This window comes from Monodon monoceros, unplaced genomic scaffold (assembly GCF_005190385.1).
Source record: "Monodon monoceros isolate NGI ecotype Baffin Bay Population unplaced genomic scaffold, NGI_Narwhal_1 Super_Scaffold_3, whole genome shotgun sequence".
NCBI classification, from domain to species: domain Eukaryota; kingdom Metazoa; phylum Chordata; class Mammalia; order Artiodactyla; family Monodontidae; genus Monodon; species Monodon monoceros.
Window position 1 is genome coordinate 11,268,632 of NW_021703780.1, and position 24,267 is coordinate 11,292,898.

Genomic DNA, 24,267 nt, shown 5'->3' on the forward strand with positions numbered 1-24,267 from the left:
CACACACACACACACACACACACACACACACACACACACACACACACTGGAGTGCTATGCAGCCATAAAAAAGAATTCTGCCATTTGCAACAACGTGGATGGACCTGAAGAGTATTAAGCTTAGTGAAGTAAGTCAGACAGAGAAAGACAAATACTGTATGTTACCACTTATATGAGGAATCTAAAAAATAAAACGAATGAATATAACAGAACAGAAACAGACTCACAGATACAGAGAACAAACTAGTGTTTACCAGTGGGGAGAGAGATGGGAGAGGGGCAAGGTAGGGGTAGGGGATTAAGAGGCATAACCTACTATGTATAAAATACATAGTTTATACATATACTATGTATAAAATAAATAAGCTATGTGGATATATTGTACAGCACAGGAAATATAGCCAGTATTTTATAATAACTTTAAATGGGGTATAATCCATAAAAATATTCAATCACTATGTTGTACACCTGAAACTAACATAATATTGTGAAGCAACTATACTTCAATCAACCAATAAAAGGAGGACGGAATGATTCGTCCCACCAAAAGAAACCTAAAAGCTGGTTCTCTGAAAAGCTTGATAAAATTAATAAACCTCTAGCCAAACTAACAAATTATTAATATCAGAACTGAAAGAAATCAGCAATTACTGTTATCAGTAATAATATCACTAGTGATCTCATGGACATTAGAAGGAAAAAAATTTAATAATAACTTAATAATATAGATAAAATGGACCCATTCATAATAATTTAGATAATAATTTAATAATTTTGATTAAATGGACCAATTCCTTAAAAGACATAATCTACCAAGACTAACAACAGGAGAAACAGATAATCTGAATATGCTTCTATATTAAAGAAATGATTAAAGAAATTCAATCAATAATTAACAACCTTCCAAAAAGGAAAACACTACACTCGAGTAGTTTAATTGTTGAATCCTACAAAACATTTAAGGAAGAAATGATACAACTGTCTACAAATCCCTTCCAGAAAATACAAGCAGAGGGAAGACTTCCTAAGTCATTTTTTGGGGCCAGCATTACCTTAATATGAAAACCAGATAAAGAGATTACAAGAAAGGAAAAGCACAGACCTATTTCTCAGGAACATGGATGTAAAAAATCCACAACAAACTACTAGCATATGAATCCAACAATGTATACAAAAGAATTAAACACTACAACCAAGTGCAGTTTATTCCAGGTATGCAAAGCTGGTCCAGCCTTTGAAAATTAATATAATCTTTCATCAATAATTTAGAAGAAAAATCATATGATCACAATAGAAAAGCACTTGACAAAATGTAACACACTCATGCATGATTAAAACTCTCAGTAAACCAAGAATATAGGTAAAACTACACAAAAACCTGTTTGCAAATACTTACTACACCTATACTCATAACTGACAACCTGGAAACAACCCAAAGTCCTTCAACTGGTAAAGGGATGATGAAACGTGGTACCTCTTGACAATGGACGACTACCCAGTAATTAAAAGCACTGAACTATTGGTTCAAGCACCAGCATGGTTTTAATCTTGAATGTGCTATGTGGTCACTATAAATGCTGTTATAAAAATAGTATTAAATAAAATGTAAAGACATTAAACAATAATGGGGGAAGTATGTTATAAACAGCTTGTACTGTGTGCAAAGAAACAATGCTTTCCAAAAGGGTAAATATGGGGTAGATATGGCCCTTTTGAGTGAAGTAATTCAATGTCAAAAAGACTGGTGAAAAGACGTTTCTGTCCTATAGGATTGGAATTAGCTTTTAATTTACAAAGTAATTTATTGAATCAGTGTGTTATTTGAAACTCAAAAGCAATTTTACAAACATAATTTCTTAACACAAGTGTTTAGGAATTTTAGAAATGAAGAAAATTTCAGATTATATGAATTTGAATAACTTAGCTGCTCAGTAAGCATTCCTCTAATGGGCCTAACGGTCATCTATCAAATTTCTTGCTTGATGTTTAATTTTTAAACTTCAAATTCTGAATAGTATCTTCATGTTACTCAAGGTACAAGAGGGATCTTTTTGTCTTACAGGATTTTAAAATTACTTAATACCTTTTGAAATAAAATATTTTATTTTGTCAAATGGCATCATAAATATAATGAAATAAGACTCCAAATAAGAGCACCAAAAGATAAGTATTGCTGCAAGATTCACTGCTGTATGTATATCTAGGTAATATTTCTACACAGAAACTCAGGGACACTTATCTGCAACTCACAAGCTATCAATCTTAAACATTTCAAAAAGATATGAACATACACCTATCTCTTCTTTATGAAGAAAAAGAAGAAACGTATGTCTACTCTCAACCATTAAAAGTGAACTGCTGACATATATCCAACTGGTGATTCATACAGTAGTGCTATAAAATTAAATCAAAATCATTTCATCAAAAGTTGCAGATAGGGCTTCCCTGGTGGCGCAGTGGTTGAGAGTCCGCCTGCCGATGCGGGGGACACAGGTTCGTGCCCTGGTCCGGGAGGATCCCACGTGCCGCAGAGTGGCTGGGCCCGTGAGCCATGGCCGCTGAGCCTGCGCGTCTGGAGCCTGTGCTCCGCAACGGGAGAGGCCACAGTGGTGAGAGCCCCGCGTACCGCAAAAAAAGAAAAAAAAAAGTTGCAGATGCTCCTGTGAAAATACATTAATCAAGTTTTTAAAAGATGCATATTTCAGGGGTAAAAGAAAAAAAAGCAATCACGAACCAAAAGGTTTAAAAAGTATGAAAAAGCAAACAAACAAAAAGAAAGCAATTGTCTAGAAAGCTAAGATTATGAATAGATCAGATATTGTACGACAGAGTAAACAGATAAACTTCACTGGGCAGCTGCACTAGTCATGTTTCTTATCTCCCGTAACTTATATGAAGTTTTGACATCTTAGAGAGCTTGCTGGTCAGAGACTGCTCCTTTCCCATCTCTGACCAGCCCCTTCCAAGGCAAGCCTTTTCTTAAGAGATAACAAAGGGCCTGGCCAGGAATATGCCTCTCATATACAAACCAACTGATTCTGAGTCTATAGCCCCCATCATCTCCTTATTTTACTCTCACACACAAGCCAATTTTTCCTGCCCTAAATCATCTCAGGTCAAGTCCCAAACAACTAGAGATCAGCCCTATAGCGCAAGGCCCGCCAATATTATTCAAACCAGCCAATCCTAAACTGTTTACCCTGGCTCGGCCTTGCCTACCCCCACTATCTTCTGCCACCTGACTGAAACCTGGTGCTTCTCCTGTGACCCTGCATGGCATGCGTAACTCCCCTCTGGGTCCTGTGAGTATAATAAACTTCCTGCCAAGCCTCTGCTGTCCCAACAACTTTACCATACCATATCCAACATGCACATTCTTAGATATGCACTATTAATATACAAAAAAAATTCAAGAATACGCATATCCAAAATACTACAAATTAAGTAGTAATCTCTAAATGATATCTGAGCCAACAGAATTGAGGTAAAAATCTTACAACTGAAAAGTTTCTCTAATAACTCTCTATCAAAGAATCTGATCTGTAGTTAATTACAAGAGCAACAAATCAATATTTTAAAGTAGCCTGTTATAGTGTTAAATGTAGGGTAATGAAAATAATTTATCACATAATAGGTATAAAACACAGCCTACTTTCACCTCATAGGCACTAAATTATTTACAACTCCAATAAAGTGAAGTTTTTGGTTAATAAAATTAATTCTTTATATTATAACCCATATTTAAAATCTTCTTACTTCTCATCATCTCCCTAAAAAATTGATGAAGAATGAAGAGCAGTAATTCCAAATCATGCAAAGAAGTTAGTAAGAAACTGCCTCACTTCAATTTTATAAACTTTACAGATACTATCCATCATACCAAGTGAGGTGTACCTATAACTCTGGAGACTGGGGTGTACTTTACTGTTTTTCAGCAATAGCGTTTCTCTCCACCAGTGTTCTAACTTAACTTTTTCATAGGAAGTCTCCATTTTTTAATATAAATAAGTAGGAAAATGGTGTTTTTATTAGCATTATATGAGAATTAGGGAAAAAAATTAAATCAGAAATGAAGAAGAACTAAATGGAACACAAGAGTGAATAGACACCAGAAGAAAAGATGAAACAGAATGCAGGAAATTTTTAAAATAAAAAGAAGGAAAGAAAAAAATTTTGTGAGTAAATGATACAGAAGTTAGGCAAAGAAGATCCAATATACTCAAAATTGGAGTCCCCAAAAACGAAACCTGTGTAACTGAAAAGAGCAAATGTTGAAAATTATCACAGAAGAAAACATTTCTGAAATAAAAGAAGACTTGAACCTATTATTTAAGGTCATACATGAAGGTTAACACCAAGACATATTCAATACTGGTTCCTTAAAGAAAAATCTTTTGGGCATCCAAGCAAAAGACCAAATCTCTTGCCAGGAAAAAAAATGGCGTAAGACTTTGACAGTGATACTTCATATCCAAGTCCACAAAGCTCAAGAAAATGTAAACCAGGGATTTTATATCCAACCAAACCTTCAAATATAATGGGTGTAATGGTCACAAACAAGTTATGAACCAGAAAGGACTTAAATAATATTGTTCCCATGAGCTCTCCCTGAGCTCTCTAGTAAAGAATGAGCTTCAGACAACCAAAAAACCCTAAGAGAAGCTTTGAAATAAGATCTGGTGGTAAGTATTAAATATACTGAATTTAGAACTAACACTAATGATGAGGTAACAGAGTTGCGTATGCAAATGTTATGTACTTTTAATGTATATATATTTTGTGTGTGTGTGTGTGTGTGTATATATATATATATATATATATATATATTGCAATTAATTAACAAAATGGAGAAGGGGAGAGTTTACCAAAAAGGGAATGTTCTACTGATACACTAGACTACCTAGATGAATCTCAAATGCATCATGCTAAGTGGGAAAAAAGCCATATTCTAAAGGTTACATTTATATGACATTTCCATTTATATGACAAAATACACTCTGGTTTCAAAAGGAAAAACTGTAGGAATAGAAAACAGATCAGCAGTTGCCAAGAGTTAGGGTATGGGGGAGGATTTGATTACAAAGAGATATCAAGAGGGAATTTTGGGAGGTGAATTGTTCTAGATCTTATTATGGTGCTTGTTACATGATTCTATGCATTTGTCAAAACTCACAGACCTACATCATCACCCTCAAAAAAGTGAGTTTTACTGCATGTGAATCAGTAACAATTTTTTAAATACCAAAAAAAAAAAAAAAAAAAGATTCTAGGGAAGAGGGAAGGGAAGGTCAAGAAGAGATTAGTAGCTAATTCCATCACTGCTCACAACAGAGGATATCTTTAAAAGAGGAGACTACAGGTATTAGTATAATTTTCTAAATGTAAAAATATACTAACCCCCCCCAAAAAAGCAAATATACCACATCATTTAAAAAAAAAAAAAAAAGTCGAAAGTGACAAAAATGTTTAAAGTTTCCTTTCATTCCTATCTCCAGCTAACCACTTCCCCTGTCCAGAAGCAACTAATGTCTGCCACCAGTTACTTGTGAGATCTGTTCACACTTTTCTATGGCATATTTGTTTATATTTTCAAAAGGAAATAATACAAAGAAAAAACAAGAACTAGTAAAAATGGTTACCTATGGGAGGAAGACCAGGATGAAGTGAGCCTTCTGTGAAGTGCCTTCTTGCACAGTTTTAATTGGGGAACAATGTAAATGTTCAAATGTTTTATTTAATTAAAACAAAAAGAAAAAAGCAATCCCTATAAACAGAAGATAAACTTAAATATGTGAAATTAATAATATGTCAAGTTGGTGTAAAACTGTATAAAAAAAGGGCTTCCCTGGTGGCACAGTGGTTGAGAGTCCGCCTGCCAATGCAGGGGACACAGGTTCATACCCCAGTCCGGGAAGATCCCACATGCCGCGGAGCGGCTGGGCCCGTGAGCCATGGCCGCTGAGCCTGCGGGTCTGGAGCCTGTGCTCCGCAACGGCAGTGGTCACAACAGTGAGAGGCCCGTGTACCGCAAAAAAAAAAAAAAAAAAAGTATTAAAAGAAAAATACGGTATTCAATATTCTTTTAGTAATAATATTGGTATGCTAATTTAGAAATGTATAGTTATGTTCTAGGACAAAGCAAATAAAAAATTATGTCAAAAGCATTAGAAACAAAGATTTTCAGAGTAAGAAAAAAGAGGTACAAGTGTAAAATTAGAGAATTTAAATAAAACTAATTTGGAAACTCTGACTTTGAAATGTATTAAAAAATAAGATGTGTTCATGGAAGGACAGATCTGTGATAAAGCAAACAGAGCGAAATCCTAACTCTAAAATCAAGGTGGTATATGGCTGTTCACTGTATTAACTCTTCTTTATGCTTGAAAATGTTGGGGAGGAAAACTGCTGAGATTCCACACCATCTAAATCACAGAGAAAGCAGCACTGGGATGAAGCACAACTCCTCACCAGCCTGTGTTTCTGTTCCAAAACAGCTACTACTCTGTAATCATTTTAAACATCTCAGCCACTCCTCCTGAAAAACCTACCCAACTGCCAAATCATCCACAGAAAATCAAAAGGTCCAGGACTAACAGACCATGTCTCCTTATTTTGGAACATTTACTTTCATATAAGTGATTCCAGAAGAAGGCAAACAGCAAGCACTCAATGTATCTGAGATAAAAATAAACAGATTGGTTACAAACTTTTTCTGGTTCTGCAAAACTGAAATATGATTTCAAGTAATATATTCATTATGACAAAGCTATACAACCTTAACAATATATTGAAAGATTATGGGTATCTTCAAGACATCATTAAAATGGGATTTTTCTCTCTGAATTTTTAATTAAACTCATATTAAGTATAGGTAGTGGTACACATGAGCATAATGTATTTTTTGAATCTCTTTTACGTGATTCACATACATCTTAAACCAATTTTTCTTTCTCGGACTAATGTTAAAATTTGTTTGAATAGAGAAAAAAAAAGGCAGGGAGACTATACCCCAAAATGTCAACTGTACCTTCGTATGGGTGGTAGGACTGCACATGCTTTTAAAAATAGTTATGCTTTTTTTCTATTTCACAGGATCTGTTTGATTTTCCCTTTTGCATTAAGAATACATTACCTTACAGCTGGAGAAAAGGTTCTTAAAAAAATTCCACATGCATTTACTGGGTATAAAATAAGTGATGGAGTAAGGGGTAAAGGTGATTTCGGATTTCCACTACAATGAAGATGGATAACCAACTCGAGAATAATTTAAGAAACGTGATGGTTATATATCTCTAGGGCACTTTTCCCACATTCACTGGGTACTTTGTTAAACATTTTCCTCACCAACAGAAATGCAGCTCCCAATCATCTTTGCTGGTTTCAAAATGTCAGTAAAGAAGTATCCAAAATCCAAGGCTCACTTTGTTCACTCCATAAACACCAATACCTATACTCTGTACAAGGCACAGAGCTGGGGGTACGCAGAGGCAAAGCTGTTACCCCACCGTCTCCACTCAGGTACCTGTTTTGTGCCTGGCATTGTTCTATGCACTGAGGAGACAGCAGCGAGCAAAATCAACCAAAAATCCCTCCTGCTTCTCTTCACATAAGCTGTCTTTCATTGGTACATCCTACCTGGCAGCTCCAGAAACCCCACCTCAGAAATCCCACCCCACCTCTTCTTAAACCTCACTAGAAACAGCAACATACAAATTTCTCCATTTTGTCTGCTTTTACCCACTCTTTACTGATTTCATTTCCTCCTTATCCAGCCTGAACTAAAAAACTGTCCATTTAAACATTCCCTCACCAGTAACCTCAACTACTACAACTGTCCTTCTAACTTACCTAAACTACGATTTCCCATCCTGCATCAATCATACAATTCAACTTTCCTCCCCAACCAGCTGAGTACATACAGAAAAATGATTTTACATATGTAAACTGCTGTCACTACATGATTTTAAATTCATGGTTTAAAATCTCACAGTTCCTCAATACTTTTACTTCTCTGACCAATAAATATTTACTAAGTAGCTATGTGTGGGCCAACACAGACTAAACTGTGAAAAAGACAGAAGTCTGTGCTCTCGTGGAGCTGACACTCTAACAAGGAAGACAGATCTTACATAAATAATTATGAATATGACGAAATCCTATAAAGGGGGAGTAAAAGTGCTATGAAAGCACGTAACAGAGGAGTCTAACCCAGTTTGGAGGTGGAAAGGTTGTCAAGACAGGCTTCCCAAAGTAGAGATGTTTCTGTTCTAATCAATTCCATATTCCAGCCCACATTCCAAACTTGTATTTAACCCCTCAACCCCACTCCCTCAGCAAAGGAACTAGCCTCCTCAACTTGCCTTGGATTCCCTAGTGATTTCCTCTCCTCAATTTACACATATGAGCAAGTTTCTCCCGCCCACACGGAAACTGGACTCATCTTTCTAGAGAGTAATTTGGTCAGTGCCTCATGCACCTTAAAAGTGTACATACTTTCTCTTTTGATCCAATAATTCTACTTCAAGAAATCTTTCCTAAAGAAATACAGATACCATGCATAAAAATTATTTATAATAGTGAAAAGAGTTAGAAACAACTTAAATAACAATAGGAGAATAGCTATGGATGTGCCTTAATACACTTACAACAGACTATGTTGCAGCAAAAAAAAATAAAACAAGAAAAAAGATGGTCAGAGCTTTTAATCTCATAGTAAAGGACTTATACCTGTAACTAGGTTAAAAAATACATAGTAATAAATATGTCTTGGCAAATCAATAAAAAAAACAGGATGTAAAAATGTGTAAGAAGGGCTTCCCTGGTGGCGCAGTGGTTGAGAATCTGCCTGCCAATGCAGGGGACACGGGTTGGAGCCCTGGTCTGGGAAGATCCCACATGCCGCGGAGCAACTAGGCCCGTGAGCCACAACTACTGAGCCTGCGCGTCTGGAGCCTGTGCTCTGCAATAAGAGAGGCCAGGATAGTGAGAGGCCTGCGCACCACGATGAAGAGGGGCCCCCGCTCGCCACAACTAGAGAAAGCCCTCGCACAGAAACAAAGACCGAACACAGCCAAAAATAAATAAATAAATAAAATTTAAAAAAATGTGTAAGAAGAGTACAGCCGTGTAAAAAAGGTGTATATATAAAAACTGGAAGAAAACAAGTTGAATTATTAATAGAATTTATACAAGATATAATTTTCTTAGGCCGATTTTTCTGAATGGATGGAGAAATACTGTTTCCCACAAGTGCTGCCCAGCTAGGCAGTCCTCCGGCTCCACCAACTCCACGCCTTACCTCTAACTCTCTGATGCACTGCACTCACTCCCACCCCAACTTTAAGGAAACGGCCAGAATAAGGGTTAACAACCTCCTAAGTGACAAACCAGCGGACACTTCAGTTCTCCTTTTAACTGACTTCCTTGGCTTCTAACACACAGTACTCTCTAGAATCTTCCTTCTAACTCGGACCATTCCTTCTCAGAATCCTTAGCTAGCTTCTTCCCTCCTACATTTCTAGTAAATATGGTGTTTCAGATGTCCATTCTCAGACCTCTTCTTTTTTTACACCACATACTTGGGTAATCATATCAATCCTCATGGTTTCAACAAGTTACGTTCTGATGACTCCAAAATCCACCTACAACTCTTCTCTCTCCTAAATCCCATTTATTTTCAGTCAAAGCCCCTACTATTAACTCATCATCTGGATGTCTCACAGCAGTTCAAACAATGTCCCCATCGTCTGCAATTTCAAAGTTCTCCTTCTCTCCAGTATATTTTATTATGTTCAGTCACAGCACCGTCTATCTAAGCGACTGTCCCAGCCAGAACAGTGGAAGTCACCCTTCATTCTTTCCCTTTCAACAGCTACCCTTACCATTCCCACCTCCTAATCAAGTTTTTTCTTTTTCTTTCAAGTCCTAAATAGCTAATAAATCTATCTACTTTCCTCACTAACTCCACTACACAGATTAAGCCAATTCAAAATCATAATGGCCCAACTGGACCTCTTGCGTCTCTCAGACCTCTCTTTTCTGTATCAGCGTAACCTCCCCAAAATGCAAATCCAATCGTTATCATTCCCTTTTAAAGCTAGCACCTAGAAGATAAAGATTATCCATTAGATGTCCCTTCACGATCACCTCCAGACACATTCATGCCACAAACCTTTGTGTTGCTCCTTCTCCATCAGCAACAGAAGCATCAAGGCTGTGCACCAGGCACTCTAACGGGTACTTTAAGTGAACTATTTAATCTCATCCTATGAGGCTGGCACTACTGTTTCCATTTTACAGAAAAGGAAACAAAGGGTTTGTCGAAAAGTACAAGGCCACAGAACTAGTAAGTGGCAAAGCCAATATTCAAATCTCCATCTTTCTTGTCCCAAAGTACTTTACTGTATTTCTTAGCAAAAGTAACTAAATCAGCTTCTAAAACAACTATTCATCTTTGAAAACTCTGCTCACAGAGTATCTCTGGAGTAATTCCTAGGAAATCAGTCTAAGGAGGGTAAATAGGTAGCTGAAGGACAGGGAAGTGAGAGAGACTTATGTTTAACTTTCTTCCTCTTCCATAACTCTTTGCAAGCTTTCTAGAGGCTTCCTTGATTGCCACCCCATTTCCAACAGAGTTGGTCACTTCCTCCACCATACTGCTTCTCTACTTTGTTCATATAGCTATTACTATACATTTTTTATGCTATATTTAATTATTTATTGACATGTTCATTTCTATTCTTACCTACAAACTTCTGGAGGGCAGAGACCCTGTCCTGGCCAATCCCTCCTTGTAAACCCTAGGTTCCTAGCACAGTATCTGGTACCTAATAGGTACCACCCAACAAGTTAAACTACCTCCTCCTCCTCTATTTTTTTAACCTCTATCACAATTCATCCCTAGGCAATAGCCTCGTAGCCTAACTCCTATCTCTAGCCATCTTTCACACTGCCATCACACACTGCATCCCCTCCCCACCCAGTACTGCTTTCCTAAAACAGATACCCTATCACTGCCCTACTCAAAAAGACTGAAGGCTCCCTACTACCTCTAGAGCATTTGGCCTTAGAACTATCATCAAGGCTCTCTAATATGATTCCAATTCCACTCTTACTTCTGTAAACTCTTCACTATAAGCCCTCAAGTCTCCAGCAATATTGAGTCATCTACCTCAGCCAAAGACACCATACAGTTCCATTCCTCCCATGAGACAGGTCCAGCCATTTGTCACAGTCTGGAATATTTTTCCCCAACGAAGTGTCTCAAATTTTTACTCATTTTCTAAGGCCTATCAAACACTACTTCCTTTATAAATCGATTTCCTTGAGCTAGAGTTAATCTTCATCTCCTCAGTTCTCCCATATACTCTCTCACTCTAAGTACTTAGTATATTATGTCTTAATCTAGAGTTATTTGCATATGTCTGCTCCCTGCTCTGCCCCACTGTACCCTCCAAATACTGAATTCAATATTCCCTGAGAACAAGAACGCACATTCAGTTCACTCAATGCATTTATTGAGTTTCTGCTAAGTGTCAGGTCCTCTACTAGAAACTATGGATAAGACAGAGATAAATAAAATAATTTCTTATACTCGCTCAGCTGCTGCCAATGCCAGATACACCATACCTGTTCAATATATATTCATTAAGTTAATAAATATATAGTTTATTTGATATCTTTGTTCACATTTTCCATCTGTGTTTCCACTTACGGCTTATCACCAATAGAAACTAGAAGGAAAGACCTTTTAAAGCCTTTTAAACCTAGATGGAAAGAAAGGCCTTTATTTCTCTTCCACTCCCCCAAGAAATAATCCAGAAAGTCAGGAAGCATAGAAGGAATGTTCTATGCTTTTATTATCAGCAGAATTTAGGAACAGAACAGAGACTGGATTACCTGCTGATTTCTCCTGAATCACACTGGCAGAATGGCATCAATATTTTGTTTGAAGAGTTAAAAATATCACACTCATAATAAATTATAATTCTAAAAATTTCCAAATAAAAATTTTATTATCTCTCACATTTATAATTAACTGTATCTCCATTGCCTCTATCAGTATACATAATTTAAAACCTGAATAAAATTCCTGAACTGAAAGTACGTTCAAAAGACACTTTTAGAGACTACTTTTAGAAATTCATCTTGACAGTCAACAAGAATTAACAAGAACATAAAGTAAATATATACCCTTTAAATATGTCTCCTAAAGAAAATGATTTCATGCAGATAAGGTGATTTAATTTTTGGGGTGCAAAATGTGTTAGGAATTCATTTTCAAATTAATCAAAACATTGAGACAGGCTATTTTGTCCTAATAAAGTAAGCTTATTTTGCTGAACATACACAAAAATTATGTTTAGTTTAAATGAAAATTCAAGGCAGAAAACAGAACATATTATTTGTTTCGTTCAATAAAAGGAACTTCCTTCAAGCCTCACTTCTTAGGCAATGAAGTACCAATCATCACAGTCATATTGCTACTTTTCCAAGGCAGACCTAGAAATCATGCATTTTACAAAACAACTGAGAAGCAATTCATACCCAACTCTTGCCATTTCATGAGAAAACTTGCTACAATGACAATTTCTCGTAATAAAACTGACATCTTGGATCCAAATATTTATTTACCTGTCCTAATCTTGGATAAACACACTGTTTAAAAGAAAATTCAATTTTAAATTAAGTATAATAAACTCTCAGATGAGCATGTATCACTGCAAATGAAAGGTAACTAACAGCTGCTCTTTCTGGTCAAGTCTTTACAATGACATTAGGATTTTAGGAAGGAATTTTTATATCTCTTGATACAGTTCAATATATCTCCAGAAAGACAATACTTGGCCAAAATAAGCTACATGACTTGCTTTTCTTCCATAAATGAACTGTTTGCTCTTTCCTTCCAAAAGCATTGGGTTGGACCTAAAACTGTGTTCAAAAAGATTACCAGAAATAAAAAAAAAAAAAAAAAAAGATTACCAGAAATAAACAAAATCAGACCAAAAAGAACACAACAGTTTTCTCCAAGAATATACAGGAGGTGGGTACTGTTTCTCATCCATCCATTTGTTCATTCATATGAGTGCTAGCTAAAAAGTAAGTACTGGAATTACAGAAATATAAAATAGTCCCTCACCCTTGAATCTGTACCGTTTTACATCATCAATAAGCAGACAATTAGCTGTATAAATATTATAATTACAGTCTGCCCAAAAAGCAAAGGAAGCATAATAAAGGCACAATCTTATTTTGGGGAGGAGAAAGTGCCACCAAAAAAAAGTAACTGTAAACTACGACTTGAAGAGTAACTAGTTAAGCTTGGCAAATGGGGAAAGAGACAAGAGAAGGTGAATATAAGGAGGAAGGAAAGAACCTGCACACAGCTAGAAACATGAGCCAGCAAGTACCATCAGAGAACTACAGAGAGTATCTTACGGCACTACATACCTGCCATCTACTTTCCACAGATGCCAACTCTGATTAGAAAAAGGTCTTTGGGGGTATTTTTGAAACCAAGTCCCCCTGCCAGGTTTATGGTTAACCTCTCTATCCAAAACTTTATTCCCTTTCTTGTCGCACCCTTGTTCCCCTCAGGATTGAGAAGTATCAAAGAAAAAGGGAGACTGAAACCCAGCAGGCCCCTGCGAGACCTTCCCGGGTACAAAAGCCCCTCCGTGTTTCTTGTTTGTAGGAAAAAGGCTTTAGTCCCTAGGCCTCTCCTGACTTCCAAAGAGCAGACTCAAGCAGTTACTAATTGGGGAAGTGAGGGAATGCAGAAACCAAGGAAAAGCAGTCAAGCAAGAGAAGTGATGACAGCTTTAAACAACAGCAGCCACAGAACAGGGTCCTACTTCCTCCTCAAGGCGTATACATAACAATCGGACAAATATCTTTGAGTAGTTCTGCAGAAACTAAGACTCCCTCCCGAGAGGTGGATGGTGACTTCGTGCTGATCACAAGCGTGTACACCCTGGATAGGATGGAACCAGGAATCTGATGACTAAGATTCCCAAAACAACACCCTGTTACCTCACCACCAACCAATCAGAAGAAAGTCCACAAGCTGATCACACACCCTACAACCCTCACCCCTAATGCTGCCTTTAAAAACCCTTCCCAGAAAGCCACTGGGGAGTTTGGGTCTTTTTAGCATGGGCTGCCCATCCTCCTTGCTTGGTTCCTGCAATAAACACTGTACTTTACCACAACCCAGTGTCAGTAGATTGGCTTTGCTGGGTGCCGGGCAAGTGGACCCCAGTTTGGTTAGGTAGTATTTTCTAACCTATCCCTCTCCTTTGGGGTTCCATCCCTCTCCTTTGGGGTCACTTTATGTTGATTCAACTCTGTTTAACATCCTACTTTCTATTTTCTGGGGCTTATTTCTCCAAGCCTAAGCTGGCAGAAAAATGGAAACGGAGATTAACTGGATGCCCCAGTTAAGAGCTCCCATAGCTCAGAAAAGAGATGAGGAATAAGGACCTTAAATTTAATCAGGGTGAATGCCAAAATGAGAACTGCCCTAAGAAGCATTCCGTTCAATTGAGCTGTCAATTCAGTATTTTTAAGTATATCTCTGTTAAGTCATTTCTTAACCATGTCCACAGTGGTTGACAAGTAGTTAATTTAAAATCGAAACAGGGGACTTCCCTGACAGTCCAGTGGTTAAAGGCTTCACCTTCCAATGCAGGACTCTGATCCCTGGTTGGGGAGCTAAGATCCCACGTGCCTCGTGGCCAAAAAACCAAAACATAAAACAGAAGCAATACTGTAACAAATTCAATAGAGACTTTAAAAATGGTCCATATTAAAAAAAAATCTTAAAAATAAAATTAAATAAAATAAAATCGAAATAAAGGAACTACTGAGTTTGTTTAAAAAAAACAGGACAGGGCTTCCCTGGTGGCCCAGTGGTTGACAGTCCGCCTGCCGATGCAGGGGACACGGGTTCGTGCCCCGGTCCGGGAAGATCCCAGATGCCGCGGAGCGGCTGGGCCCGTGAGCCATGGCCGCTGAGCCTGCGCGTCCGGAGCCTGTGCTCCGCAACGGGAGAGGCCACAGCAGTGAGAGGCCCTCGTACCGCAAAAAAAAAAAACAACAAAACAGGACAGATAAGAATTAATGAAGACATTAATGATGTCTTCAACATCGTTAGTCATTAGGGAAAAGTAAATTAAAACCACAACAAGAAAACCACTAGATACCTATTAGAATGGCTACAAATTTAAAACAAAACAAAACCCCTGACAACAGCAAGTGCTACTGAGGAGGCAGAGCCACAGGAACCCTCACACGCTGCTCGTGGGATCGTAACTAGTACAGCCATGCTGCAAAACGATTTGGCAGTTTCTTATAAAGTTAAAAATACATTTAACAAAGGACCCAGCAATCGCACTCCTTCATATTTATCCGAGTTAAATGAAAACTCATGTTTACAAAAAAAAAACCTATACAATAATGTTTAGAGTGGCTATATTCCTAATTGCCAAAAACTGGAAATAATCTGATGTCCTTCAACTGAAGAGTGAGTAAGCAAACTGTGGTTGGCTCATCCACATAATCAGCAATAACAAGGAATGAACTACCAATACATACAAAACTAGAGATGAACCTCAAATGCATTACACTCAGTGAAAGATGCCAGACTTAAAAGGCTACTCTACTCAACATACTCTATGATTCCGTTTATACACCATCCTAGAAACAGCAAAACTATAAAGGAAGAAAACCAATCAGTGGTTACCAGGGGCTGGAGATGGGGAAAGGTTGCCTAAAAAGGGGTATGGAGGAGTTCTTCAGGGTGATGGAACTGTTTTATATATTGATTGTGGTGATGGTTACAAGACTGTACACATCTGTCAAAACTCACAGGCCTGCACACTAAAAACGGTAAGTTTTACTACATGTAAAATATACCTAATTTAAAAAAAAATAATGAGGGATTCTGGCAACAAAAAGATGAGACTGAAAAATTACAAAGGTCACATCATGAAGGACCCTGCTAAGAAGCTTTAGATTGTAATCTCAAAGCAACAGGTGTACCAAATAATCTCAAGAAGGGACAGACACAATTGAGTTCTGTATTAGAAAGAAGATGAGCAATAGTTATATTGCTCTCTCACTGGAGTGAGAGCAAAACAGGGAGCAACTGGGAGACCTCAGTAATTTAGGGGACAAATTACCAAGACCTGACTCAGGCAGAAACTGTAGAAATGGACAGAGAAAGTTTAAGGCAAGAAATTCTCAAGTTTCTAGCAATAGTGTAACCATTAACCAAGCTAGGGTTGAGAAAAAGATTTTAAACAAGCTAAATTTAAATGCCTGTGGGACATTCAAATACAAACATCTGGGCAGATATATTGGTCTAGAGCTCAAGGGAATGACCTGAGATGTAGCTTTAGATTTGAGACTTGTCAGGGAATGTGCAGCCATGAAAATATAAGGTCAAGCTCATGCAAAGATACAATATGTAGAGTGAAAGGTAAAGAGAATCCTGGGAATTATCCTGAGCAACACCAGCATTATGGAGTTGGTGATATAACTTGAAGTATAAAAGAACTGGCTTACTGAGTATACAGCAGTAGAGTCAGAAAGGGTTACAATCATGTGCCTATTTCAATTTGGGGTCTCTCAACCACTTTATCGTTGGCTTCTCTGATTTTACCTTTGGCTTCATCACCCTGGGAAAACTAAGGTAGTTAAAAAGTTATCGTTGAACCCAAGGTTTCACTTTGTACTTTCCGTATTGTTGACATTGAGAATATTCAGCAAATAAAGAGGAATGATCTACCAAACATACTTATTTTGTCAATTAAACACAGAAGAAGCACCAAGAGGGGTTAAATGACTCACTTCAAGTACAGGTAAACTTACACAGCCCCATAAATTTACCTTGGTAGCTGCACAAATGACTCTATAGATGCTTTAAAGGATCTCTGATACCACAATGAAGTTATCAGGAAATACCACAGGATAGATCCAATGATTCTACGTAATTAGCTCTCAATCAGAGGGAGGCACCGAAATTCCCTGTGGAGCTTTCTCAAAATGCCTATCTTCCAAACTCTACATCTGAAAATACTGATTAAGGAACTTTTGGGGTAAGACCCAAACTACTATATTTTTAATAGTCCCCTAAGTGACTCTGATGTGTGCACACACACACACACACACACACACCCAGTGATCTCAAGTTGAAAAGCAATGATATAAAAGTTGGTTCTAGCATCTACATGAAGTTCTCATTTGGAAGCTTCTAAACTACATCCTAATACTTGGGAATGGCCTCCAACTGAGAGCGTACAAACATACATTTCCCTGATCTAAACCTAAAATTCTGAGGCCCCATCCCTGTAAAATATCTATGAATCACCTTTTGGTTTTGGTTAACTACCTTTGAGAAGATTTAATTTCTCAGCAGAATTCAGAAAATGGCAGTGTAAGAAAGGCATGGAAAATGAGTCATTATCTCTCTACTGTTTTATTCCAATTCTCCACTTTAATGACAAACCTACCAGAAAAACCTGGTAATTTCACAAACTCAAGTGTTAACTTCAACTAGTATTTAAGCAGAGCCAGGTACAACATGCTATACTAGAATATTCATATTCCACTTTTCCAATGACCAAATTCCCAAAAAATTCCAATTTTCCAAATACATCATAAACGGTTATGAATCAAAGCAAAAATAATTACCCGTAAGCAAACGATTTTCCCATCAAAATGTACACTTACCCATCTCTTCCCTTACTGACGATTTTTACTTCAAAATAATAAATCCCACAGGCTGCTGGTATTGGATGCGTGGCACGAACTGAAGCTGCATCTTTTGGGGTTTTGCCATGACCTGCATAATGAACAGGAAGGAAAAAAAAATCAAGAGAGATAATCAAATGAAAATCTTAACAAATAATTCAGGAACCAATACGGTTTTTGAATGAGATATACATTTCTGCTTTCATCAGTACAAATAATCAAAGACTTAATAACACATTTATCATCACAATTAATCCAATATGCAAAATAGCCCAAGTTAAACATGGAACTCTTCACACTATTACTAGTTTTGATAAAATTTCAGAATCTAAGCACATTGAACCTAGCAGTCCTTTATGCAAATTAAAGTATTTTAAGGTAGCCGGTATTTTTAAGAGACAAAAGGATACACTTGAAGAAGATGAGAATATGATTAATTTTATTAGATCTAAATTTGCATATAATCTATCAAATTCCTAAACAACACTTTTTTGCCAAATGGCCTAACTTTATAAACCAGAAGCATCTGTATCATACACTATTTTTTAAAATTTATTTATTTTGTTTTTGGCTGCGTTGGGTCTTCATTGCTGTGCGCAGGCTTTCCCTAGTTGCGGTGAGCAGGGCTTCAATAGTTGCGGCACGCAGGCTCAGTAGTTGTGGCACACGGGCTTAGCTGCTCCGCGGCATGTGGGATCTTCCCAGACCAGGGCTTGAACCCGTGTCCACTGCATTGGCAGATGGATTCTTTACCACCCCACCACCAGGGAAGCCCTCATACACTATTTTTTTAAGTGAAATTTTTATAATTAGATTGAATTGGCAAAACAGCTTTCTTACTTTAAGAATTTACAATTTTGTTGGTTAGATCCAAACTTTGGATAGATTTTGATGGTTTCACTCATTTCATCATCCACATTTCAGCTGCCTGAACTTAACAGTTAGATGGGGAACAACGTAAAAGGAAAGCATTTGGTAATATTTATTGTAATATAATTCAACATAAAAATATTTAAGGGCTTCCCTGGTGGCGCAGTGGTTGAGAGTCTGCCTGCCAATGCAGGGGACACAGGTTCGAGCCCTGGTCTGGGAAGATCCCACATGCCGCAGAACACTAGGCCCGTGAGCCACAACTACTGAGCCTGCGCTCTGCAACAAGAGAGGCCGCGATAATGAGAGGCCCGTGCACCCCGATGAAGAGTGGCCCCTGCTTGCCGCAACTGGAGAAAGCCCTCGCACAGAAACAAAGACCCAACACAACAATCAATCAATCAATCAATCAATCGTTTTAAAACATATTTAATTTCCTCTGGAAAATCAAACCTCCCAGATACCAAACCTGAGGAAGGCAAAAGAGAGCTTGGGAGACAAGGGCAGAGAGAGGTTACTATACACAGCATTCAAGGAGCCCAGGGCCTCACTTAGGACTCTCCTGGGCTCTATACTCCAGGAGACCTTTAGAAAATCTTCTCTACCCACCTTTACCCCACCCCAAGTCCTGGGAGAAATGCACACAGCCCTGAGATGGTAGAGACCAGATACACAGACAGATACACTTGACAGAAAGCCTGGGAGTGGTCTTGAGGCCAGTCAATTTTCCAAAATTGTAACTTTAGCAAAATTGCATTGTTGGTGTTTAGAAAAATTAAAAATTTTAATATGTAAAAAAAAAATCATTAATCTTTGATCATTAATTCTATCCAAAGGCTGATCCATAAAATTTCTTTGGTCAATTACAGCCTTCTGAGAAACATATCTAACCTCTCATTGTATTTTCTTTCTTTTTTAAGAAAGCAATATAATAACCATACTAATGCTGACATCTTTAGGGAATCTGTTAGATAAAGGCTTTTAAACTTTTTAAATTAGCTATTCCTCAATCTAACCCAGAGTTTTATTCACTAAGATCACCTCCCCTGTCCATCACCCAAGACACAAATTACGTTGAAAGCTAGCATGTGAACAAAACCACGTGAGCAAGAGAAAATATGCCCATAAAACCACCAGAAGAATAAAGCTGAAGTAGCATGTCAGAAAGTATTCAGAGAGAGTGAGTGAGACAGACTCCACAATCCCGAAAAGGGCCGTATGAGCAACAATGCTCCAAATCATTACTCAGGTGTTCTAGTTAGATATGCTTCACCCAATACAAACTTATGTCATTAATCTTTCAGTCAGACTATACCATTACCTTCATGGGTAGCAGAACTCCCCTTCTCAAATTTACCATGACTGTTTTAAAACTAAACACCTCTTATCAGTCAAAAATTATATCCTGTTTATACAAGAACCATCAAACACCAATGAGATCACATCTTCCCTTACCATACACTCTGTCAAATTATCAATGCGTATCCTACCATTAAACAGTTAAGTTTACACTTGCAATGCAAATCAGCACATGTTCACATGGCCTAAAAGGAACTAAATGAACTCAGCCACTCTATTACCATTCATAGATGTCTTAAGTATATGTCTTATGGGCAGAAGTTCTCAGCAGGATGAACACTGAGAGGTGATAAACTTGGCTAGAAAGATAAAAATGGAAGCAGCAATGTACAGATGCTGATAAAACTGCTTTAATATATGTAGGTAGTATTTACATGGAGCTAAGCAGAAGAAAGTAACGGCATAAATCTGCAGAATGATACACTAATCACTTTTTAAAAACAGACATTTAATAAATTATGGTTTCAGCAAAATATATTTTTCGGTAACATTATGTTCAAATAATTGGCTGCCTGGGAAAAGGTCATGTAAACTAAAAGCATTTTTAAAATTTAGACAGTTAAAAATAAATCTAAAGAAAACCCCAATTAACCCAGGAATCCTAAATCAACTAGCCCTTATTTTTGGTTTTGGTTTTTCTGAAGAGAAGTGACCAAAACTTTTAGGGATAAGGGAATCTCAAAGTATACTTAATAATAGTAAGTGATAACAGTTGACATACATTTAATACTATGTGAAAGGCACCATTCTAAAAGCACTGTACTGACAGAGAAAACAAACTTATGGTTACCAAAGGGTGATGGGGGGGTGGGTAGGGTGGACAAATTAGGAGTTTGGGATTAATATATACACACTACTATACATAAAACAGATAAATAACAAGGACCTACTATATAGCACAGGAAACTATATTCAATATCTTGTAATAACCTACGATGGAAAAGAATCTGAAAAACATGTATATGTATGTATGTATAACTGAATCACTATGCTGTACATCTGACACTAACACAACATTGTAAATTAACTGTACTTCAATTTTTAAAATGATAAATAAATAAAAGCACTGTATTTATTAACTCATTTCACATTCAAAACAACTTATGAAGTAGGTACTATTTATTATCATTTCACAGTTGAGGAAGCCAAGGGCAGATAAAGAAGCTCAGGTCGTACTGCTGGGTGAGAATCCCAAACCAGGATTTGTGCTGGGATTTAAATTCAAGAAGCCTGATCCAGTGCGAGCTCTGAACCCACAGGAAAGATTTAGTTACAGTGAACGTTCTGGGATCACTTCACATGTATTCCCACCTCCTATTCTAGCTACTTTTGTGGGAAAAGAGAAAGAAAACTAATATTTGAGAGTAAACAATCTCTCAAAGTATTAGGTGCTTCTGTATAGATTTTTCTCATTCGACATCTGTGAAATAGGTATAATTTAACCTCATTTCTAAAAATGGAGAAATTCTTACAGAGATTACATAACTTGCCCAAAATTGGTAGAATCGTGCATTAAATCTGTGTCTGATTTAAAATCCCCTACATCTTACCATTATGCAAAAATAACTGTAAAGAACTAGAGTCATAAATCTTCAAGGTTTTAGTATATTCATATGCTCTACCAAGACACTATAGAAAAATTCTGTAAATGTTAAAAGCATTTGTTCCATTTTAAAATTAACCTTAAGATGTAAAGACTCAAGAAAAAGTTGAGATACAAGATATTACTATCAGAGTGAAGAGCCTATGTCTAATAATGTTCATCAGCAGGAAGTTTATTGCCTTCAATTCTGTGGTGACCAAAGTACAACCCTCACACTACCAAAGTGTACATTTTTAAAACCACAGTCTTCAATGTTAAGTGTTTTCTAGATGGTTCAAGAAGAAAATACATGTACTGCTTCAGGACTCTAAGGCTAGCAAGGTCACCTCCTCCTATTCAATCTGTTGACTGCATTTAACTGAAACAGAAAGGGTTTGAATAAAGCCTTCCCCCAGACCCCTCCACTGTCCAACCTGCAGCCAAGTGCCCTTCCGAAAATATAAATCAGCCTTCCTTGTACCACTAGCCCTCAAGACAACTAACACTCCTTCCCATTCAGCCTAGAAAAAGATAAACTTCCAGAAAACCTTGTTTGATCTTGCCCTCCCTCTGCATTTTCCACCTCCTCCTTTCTGCTCCAGCCACACTGGCCAGGCCAGGCTGTGCCCAAGCTACTCCCTCTAACTGGAAAGCTGTGTACCCTTCCTTCTCAGACTGGCCAGGTCCTCCTCAGCCCTTCTATCTTAGTTCAAGTTTTACTTCCTCAATTATTCTTTCTCTAGTCTCTCTGACTCGGTCTAACCTTTTTTACATGCCCGCCACACAACATTAACACATGTTAACACTTAATTTTGATTATTTTATTGTTTCTGCATTTTAATTCCCGGACCTCTTTATCCCCACTGACTTCCATTCTACTTTCAATCATTCTTCCTGGAGCCACACTCTGGATGCTGACATCACCTGAAACTACTCCACCTCAGAAATATTAAATTGCAGTAAAGTCTGTTTTGCTACAAAGCACATTTCTTGAATACAAATTAGCCCACATGCACTTGATAAACATGGCAATGATATCAGCATAATAAAGAAGTCACTCAGCTCATAACACAGCTTTTCCCAGTACATTAATGAATTAAAGAGAAAATTTTAGCAATATACAGAGGCCCTAAGTCAAAAAAGCTGGGATTCCTCCAGAAGTGCATTCCTATTGTGCCCAGTGTTTGGTGGCTTCAGGAACTGCTATACCTGCCACTGTATTAACCCATCTGGGGAAAATTCAAGTGCAGTACAGATCAAAAAAAGCTAAGATACTTCCTCTTTGTTTATATCAGTATGGACTCATGCATCTCATGCATATTTATTTTATACTTTGGGTTATAATTCAAGACTAGTTCATTTCTTTTGTTGCTCAAACTGTTCCCCGTTTAGCCACTGGCAGCTTTTTCAGTTGGCTGCTCTGGTGCTCTGACATACCTCCATTATGTGTTTTTTGTTTTTGTTACTTTCTGGCACTACAAGATGCTGGAAGCTCATCTTGTGCATTTCCTTCCCTAGTCCTAGAATCAGCCATTTCTCCAAGGGGCCCTGGCTCCTTTTATGGGCAAATGGTATTAGAATCCAAGATCTAGGTACTAGGTAGGCTCACAGTTACTGGGGTGTCACTGCTTTTAGGCCCTCTCATTGACAAGAGCGAAGAAATATATGTGTGTACACTAAACCCCTGTATATACACACACCTGTGCTTTTTATTTAATCATCTGTGTACATATTAAACTGAACATGAGTTCATACTACTGTCTCCAACTCTAATCCATTACCATGTGGATCATTCTAACCACTCCAGTGGTGAGAAACCTAGCTCCCACTGTGCACCATCCACTGATTTAACTGTTAAGTTCTAGTATACATGGACAGCAGTATCAGAATTGTTAACTCATATCCCCCTGGGATGCAACTTATCAACAAGAATTCAGTGCTTATATAGTTTCTTTTACCTTTAGTTTTACAGACTTCACTGATTTCCAGTTACTTATTTAGGTCAGTGCCTTTTCCCTCCTCTTCTGAGATTGCTTCATATATTTGTAATATAGTTACACTGTTTTGTCACATTCTACATTCTACACTGGGATCTCCCCCACCAAGTGACTTTCTAAAAAATATGTACCTATTAAGGTTCACTCTTTATGTCCTAAAATTCTGAGGGTTTGATGAGCACACAGTTTCATGCAGCCACAATTACAGCATCATACAGAATACTTTCATTGATCTAAAACATCCCATTCTTTGCCTCACTCGCCCTCTCTCCATCCCCTCAAGCCCGACAACCACTCATCTTTTTCCTAGCTCTATAGTTTTGCTTTTCCAGAATGTCGTATCACTGAGATCATACAGTATGTTATCTTTTCAGACTGGAGTCTTTCACTCAGCAATATGCATTTAAGATCCATATGTGTCTCTGTGTGGATAGATAGCTCATTTCTTTTTTATCACTGAATAATATTCTATTGTATGGATGTACTGCAGTTTATCCATTCACCTACTGAGAGACATCTTGGTTGTTTCTTGGTTTTGGTGATTATGAGAAAAGCCGTCATGAACACTTAAATGCAGGTTTTTGTATGGGCGTAAGTTTTCAAACCAGTTGGGTAAACACCTAGGAACTCAACTGCTGGATCATATGGTAAACTATGTTTAGCTTTGGTAGACACTGCCAAGCCATCTTCCGAAGTGGCTGTATC

The 24,267-nt window shown here is 37.6% G+C and overlaps 1 protein-coding gene across 1 annotated transcript in view; it reads right to left on the bottom strand.

The window, feature by feature from the left end:
* The window catches only part of RANBP9 (RAN binding protein 9), a gene marked incomplete at its 5' end in the record, with an annotated part of 89,445 nt that overhangs the window by 56,585 nt on the left and 8,593 nt on the right, over window positions 1-24,267 (bottom strand). The window contains 1 exon segment of the mRNA XM_029242316.1: window positions 17,734-17,845. Coding sequence (XP_029098149.1) covers window positions 17,734-17,845 — 112 coding nt within the window.